General features: G+C 60.3%; 1 protein-coding gene across 1 annotated transcript in view; it reads right to left on the reverse strand.

Annotated features, from left to right (window-relative positions):
• Nucleotides 1-2,387: 2,387 nt before the first annotated feature.
• LAMC3 (laminin, gamma 3) overlaps nucleotides 2,388-6,113 on the reverse strand; it is a gene marked incomplete at its 5' end in the record, with an annotated part of 11,695 nt that continues 7,969 nt past the window's right edge. The window contains 11 exon segments of the mRNA XM_009697853.1: nucleotides 2,388-2,575; nucleotides 2,578-2,625; nucleotides 3,293-3,392; nucleotides 3,595-3,717; nucleotides 3,934-4,154; nucleotides 4,267-4,369; nucleotides 4,699-4,863; nucleotides 4,981-5,125; nucleotides 5,433-5,564; nucleotides 5,698-5,774; nucleotides 6,079-6,113. The exon segment at nucleotides 6,079-6,113 is cut by the window's right edge and continues 171 nt beyond it. Of these exon segments, the coding sequence (XP_009696155.1) occupies nucleotides 2,388-2,575; nucleotides 2,578-2,625; nucleotides 3,293-3,392; nucleotides 3,595-3,717; nucleotides 3,934-4,154; nucleotides 4,267-4,369; nucleotides 4,699-4,863; nucleotides 4,981-5,125; nucleotides 5,433-5,564; nucleotides 5,698-5,774; nucleotides 6,079-6,113 (1,337 nt within the window).

Here is a 6,113-nt window from a genome sequence, read left to right on the forward strand (position 1 = left end):
GGAGAAGCCCCGGAGCACGAGGAGCAGGGAAAGGCATCTCCCGCAGGGCAGAGACCACCAAGCTGATGTGTGTCCTGGCCAGGATTTAACGGGGTGTGTGTGTGTACACTCAGTCTCTTCACTCCCCCTGCAATCTCAGCTAGACACCTTTTTTTAAACAAACAAAACTGTCCTAAAGTGGTTTTCGGTAGGAATTGTCGGTTGCCCCACACCACCCCGGAGCCAGCCACATTTCAACCCCCGGCGCAGCTACCCCTGCTCTTTGATGTGTGTCCTGGCCAGGATTTAACGGGGTGTGTGTGTGTACACTCAGTCTCTTCACTCCCCCTGCAATCTCAGCTAGACACCTTTTTTTAAACAAACAAAACTGTCCTAAAGTGGTTTTCGGTAGGAATTGTCGGTTGCCCCACACCACCCCGGAGCCAGCCACATTTCAACCCCCGGCGCAGCTACCCCTGCTCTTTGAGAAAGCAGCAAGCGCAGGTACGCTGTGTGTCCCCCGCTGCCATGCGCTCAGGCGGATGGGCAGCTATGTCTTATATTAAGAATTTTTAATGGATACAGCTCTAGGCAGGTGTCACCAGCTAAAAAAACAGAGTTCCAGGAAGAGCAGGAGGGAGGATGGACTACAGCGTCAGCAGCAGGCACAAGGCAGAGGCTTGACATTTCTGTAACAGCAGCAAATTTGTGTGTTGATTGGAGACGTATAATTGTCTTCCCAGGGAGATGGTAAGTGGCTGTGGCTCCCTGCCTCTCGGCCAAGCCCCATCATGCTGTGCTCTCACTGCTACGTCGTTTTGCTTTTGCCGAGCTGTCCTTGGGCAGTGAGAGGGGAGCCCGTGCCATTACGCTCCTGCGGCACCACAGCTCTGGTACCCCACTCCTTGGGCAGCTTTTGGGCAGAACTGGGAGGCAGATGGGTTTGTTCACGGTAGGAAAATCTTGTGTCCCTTCCAGACAACTGGACCCACTGGAAACGACGCTGGGGGGGGGATCCCAATGCCTATGGCAGCAGTTTTACATACAGCATTACAAAATACATTAGCAAACCAGATTTCCAGCAGAAAAACACAGGTAAAACAGGTTAAAAGGTGAAATGGGCTTCAATCTGGGGACTCGTTTCTGGTCTTACAGGAGTGACTTCAGCTGCTACCTGGAGTCACGGCACAGCCAGCGCAGGGTGGGCTGACCAAGGGCCTGGCTCTGCTGCCTGCGTGGCCCCACAGCCCAGCCCGCATGGGAGCACCCGGCGAACGCAGATGCCTTTCCTTTAAAGGCGATATGGCCACCGACCTCTGCCACCCAGTGGGAGTGACACTGGCAGGGGCTGGCCGTGTTCCACCGCCCCCCCACCATGCCACCACGCTGGCCGCCCAGCCTGGTGCCACCAGCCAGCTCCTCTCCCACGGGTAGGGTGTGCGGGTGTTGCTGCGGGGCTGTGGGTGACGCAGCTGTAAGCATCAGCTCTCCCACCTCCCTGCCTGATGCATTGCTCTGCCACCCAGCCTCTGGGACTGCCAGCAGTTGGGCTGGTTTACAGCCAGACCTGGTGACATCCAGTGAGCCAAGCAGGGCTGGGACAGGACACAAAGACCAGAGCTGTGGGCAGCAGCAACCTTGCGCTACCCTGGAGCAGGGGAACGGCAAAAGCAGAGCTGCTCTTACGGTGCAGCAAGCAGAGGATGTCTCACCTGCCTGCCAGGAGCTGATTAAGGGTCCAGCTTTGCTCCTGCTTGGCCCCAGTTTAGCCCTCCCTGCTGCGAACTCCCTTCCCCTGGGAAGCAGGCAAGCTGCCTGCCCACCGGTGAGCATCTCTCTGCCTGGCTTCACTGCAATTCATCTCTGCGCCTCCGTGACCGCAGCACGTGAGCATCGCACTGCAGGGCACTGTGCAGCAGGACCAGCTTCCAGCATATGTACAACAGCCTCTCTCATCTGCTGGGGCAGGAGAGACTGCTGGGTGTTACAGCTTTGGTACTTCACATACTTGACAAGCTGTCCCTTCCCGGTGCGCTGTGCTGCAGTGGGGAAAGCAGGAACGGAGGGATGTGTCTAGCATGGAGGAGATCTGTGACGGTTCTTCGTTCACTCCATGGTGAGAGACCAACACTGTGATGGCTCCGTATCCTGCACAGAAGCATCGGTGGTCCCTGGTAGCTGGTTGTCCCCCTGCCCTGAGGACAGAGCTGGTGGCTGAAGTCATGCCGCAGAGCACTCAGGATGCTGAGCCTGAACGGTGCAGATGAGGCCCTGGGGTGCGATACTGTACGGAGGGCAGCGTGAAGAGCAGTGGGAGGGATCGATGCTGGTGAATGCAGGGTGTCCTTCACTCTGCCATTCCCTGTGCAGGGGGGCACAGAGGTGATGGGGCAGCGGCCGGGGATCTGTCACTGCCACTTCGAGCAACCCTCAGGGAGGCTCCGCAAAATGTCCTCCAGGTTCTGCTTGTCGGCCCGGATCTCAGCCAAGTCGCTCTCGAACGCCTGGATCTTCTCCTGCTGCCTTGCTGCCTCTTGCTGCAGTAGGCTGAGCTGGCCGGACAGGGCACCTGGTGCAGCCAGGCGCAGCCACAGAGCCGCCCGGCGCTCAGCACCGCTTCCACCTGCACCGCCTGCTCCAGGTTGCCTGGGCAGGGGGAGAGGACATGGATGAGAGGCAGAAAGCCGGGTGGGAGAGGTTCTGAACATGCTCCAGGGGCTCAGACCCTCGGCACCAGGCAAACCGTAGGGAGTGGGTGCAGCGGGGCATGGAGGCATTGCAGCTCCCCAGCGATCACAGATAAGCAAATAGGACTGTGGCTCCAGGCAGGGCCTGGGCACATCTCTCTCTTACAGATGGGTGATGATTTCTACCCCTTTGCAAAACTTCTTGGATGCAAGAGTCCTGGAGCGCTCAGAAATGTACCCAGATGATCAAAGCAGGAGGAGCTGGAGCAAAACCAACCAGCAACAAGGAGCGCACCCAGCCCAGCACATCCCTCGGCTCCAAAGGGACTGGGCCCTTGACCCAGCCCTCCTCCTCCCGGAGATGCCAAGGGAGATCAGTGCCCCCACACCAGACGTGAGCACACACCTCAGCAAGCTCCAATTCATTCTGCACGAGGGTTTTCCTTGAGACATGAGCCCTCAAGAAGCTTTGCTAAGATCCTGAGCGATCTCAGCCAAAGGACACCCAGCTCAGCCCAGATGGCCAGCAAGCAGGAGACGCAGCATCAGTGAACAGGAGAGCCCCAGGCCCCCGACAGCCTGGTCCTTCCCCGGGAGTCTGCACCCCACTCCCACCCGGGTCTCACCTAGGCTGCTCAGCAGGTCATTCAGGGTCTCGATGTCCGAGAGAAGCGAGCCCCGGGCTTCCTGGAGGCTTTTTGCCATCTCACTCACCTCTGTCCCCACCTTCCAACACAGACAGACACCCAGATCAGGAACACCATTGACCCTTGGCTGGATGGGAGAGGAGAGGGCATCCCAGGAACATCCCCGAGGCATTCCCCATACAGTGGACCCCAAAAGCCAGGTTGCTCCCTATGCTTTGGGCTGTGGACAAAGCCTTTCCAGGCTCTAGAGGACACAACCTGCCCAAGGGGACCCGACTCACCTGGTGTGCTTCCTCCAGGTCTCCCCTGAGCTTCTCAGCCACGTGCTTCTGCCGGGAGAGCTCCCGCTGGGTCTCGTTGGCATGCATGGCGAGCTGGCTGGCGTGCTTGCGAGCCTGCTTGCTCTAAAAGCCTGTGCCCTCTGCAAAGGGACGGAGATGGGGACAGTCACCTGGGGACATGCAGGTGGACTGTGGCTGGCGCACAGACGAGGGTGGGCTGTGCTGGATGGGCAGCAGGAGCTGTATTTGGGAGCTCTGCAGCCCTGCCTGCAAGAGGCTGGGCTCTGCCTGTGATGGCAGCCAAGCCATGCCCTGCAGCCTGGCACGGGCTCCCCGCACCCCACATCCCTCCGCTCGGACCTTGGCACTCTCCCCAGAGACTTGCTCAGCCTCCCCGGCTGTCCTCTGGGCTGCAGTGGAGATGGACAAGGAGTTTCCCAGCATCTTCTCTGCCTGTTTAATCTTCCTCTGGGCCTCCACCATTGCCCTGTCTCGCACAAGTGCCATCCTCCTGCTCAGAGCAGCCTGGCCCTTCCGATGCCTCAGCACCTTCTTCATGCCTGTGGGGACAACCTGGCCGTCACCGAATTGTCCCTTTCTCCCCTTGGCACCCAGAGCCAGCGTGGGGAGAGCTGAGCTGTGGCCAGAGATGCTCTGGCCGATGCCTTTTACCTTCCAAGCTGGCCAGGAGGGATTCCGCGTCGGAGAGCACAGCTTTTCCACACGAGACGGCTGAGGTGGCCACGCCGTGGGCAGAGCCAGCCCGGTCCCGCAGCTGGGGAGAGAAGAGAAGGCCAGGGTGGGGGAAGAGCTGCACCCAGCTGGGAAATGTGGGTCCCAGCCCGCTCTCACTTGGCAGGCAAGCTGCTTGAGAGATCCAGGAGCCCAAGGGGACATGTCTTCAAACATCTTGCCCCGACCCCCTGGCTGCAGGCGTGGTCCCTCTGGTCACTGGAGCAGTGGGGATAGGGTTCACCCACCCCTCTGTGCCCCGGGTGGGAGGCAGGAGAGGGATGCACCCAGCATGCCCACACCTCCAGCTGGAACAGTGGGTCCCCATCACTTATTTTGCAGGCAGACCCCATGCAAGTGAGCAGCAGTTACCTGCTCGAAGGCGCGAGTCCTCTGCAGCTCCCGGCGCAATCTGGCTGCCAGAGCATGGGATGCCTCAATGGCCTGCTGAGCCGACGGCTCCTGTGCCTCCTCCACTGCCCGCTCCAGCGCTGCCAGGTCCTGTGCCAGGGCTCCAGCCTGTGCCAGCAGTGCCTGCTGTGGGGTCAGGGATGATGAAGGCTCCATGACAGCACCTCCCGGCCCAGAAGCTGCCCAACGGGTAAAGCAGGGGTTAGGGACATAAGCAGGAGCCTTAGCTTGGATGCTGCTCACCTGCCCCGGTGCAGCCACCTGCAGAAGTTTCTCAGCCATGTCTGCGTTTGCCTGATGCACGGCTGCAAAAGCTCTCCTGGCCTCCACTGCCACCTCCGCCAAGCCAGCACCCAGCTCCTCCTGTGCCTGCTGGATTTCCTCGTACCTACATGGACAGGATGCTGCTGTCACCCAGCACCCTCTGGACCCTTGGAGGATGGAGATGACAGCTTGAGACCTGGCCCTGGACATGGATGTAGGGCGAAATGCTGGGGGCTTTCCCCAAAACACCTCCAGCACAGACCACCCTGGCTCTCGCTTTGCAACCCTGCAGTGCAGTGAGTTTGATGGGACTCAGCACCTCCCTGTTAGGCAGATGCCAAATCACCGTCACTGACTCCTCTAACAGGGACCTGCCCAGAGGCAAGGGGCTGCGGTGCCCTGCCAGCCCCCTCTTGCTGCCAGCCCCTCACCCGGGTTCCAGCTCACGCTGCACATCCCGCCTCGCATTCCCCAGCAGGCTCGGCGGGAGCTCGGAGCTGGCGTTGGAAGCACGCAGCGCTCTCCTGACCACCGCCTCCACCTGCACCACGGCATCCTCGAGGCTGCAAGGACAAGGACACCCAGAGAGATGATATTAGGATTGACCTCCTGGGAACGGAGCGGCCATCCTGCATCCCCAACTGGGCAGGCAGCCTCCTCTGCCTGTGCGTGCCAGGATCAGAGTTGCAGGCGTACCTCTCGGCCAGCGTCCGTGCCTCCAGCGCCCAGTGGCTCCAGTTCGTGGGCTGCTGAGGGATTTCCTGGGGAATCTCCTTGAAATGCAAGCAGCAGCAGTGAGACCCCACGGTGAGCAGGGACCCCTGGACCCCACCAGCCCAGCACCAACGGGAACCTCCCGAAGGGCTGGAGGAGGTTTGCAAACAGGAGCGAGCAAGGGAAATAGATCCTCTTGCCTCAGCTGCAAGGAGGGCTATACCCACATGGAACCCCCCAGGCTTTCCCACTCACCTGCTGTGCTGGTCACAACCCACCCCACCAGTCCGGCACACCCCATTGCCCCCCAGGGTGGCCACCAGAACCCTCCCCCGGCACACCGGGACCAGCGGGAGCCCTCACCGTGGTAGCCAGAATGTCTGCAGCGTGCAGGATCT

This window comes from Cariama cristata, unplaced genomic scaffold (assembly GCF_000690535.1).
Source record: "Cariama cristata isolate BGI_N322 unplaced genomic scaffold, ASM69053v1 scaffold22390, whole genome shotgun sequence".
NCBI lineage: Eukaryota > Metazoa > Chordata > Aves > Cariamiformes > Cariamidae > Cariama > Cariama cristata.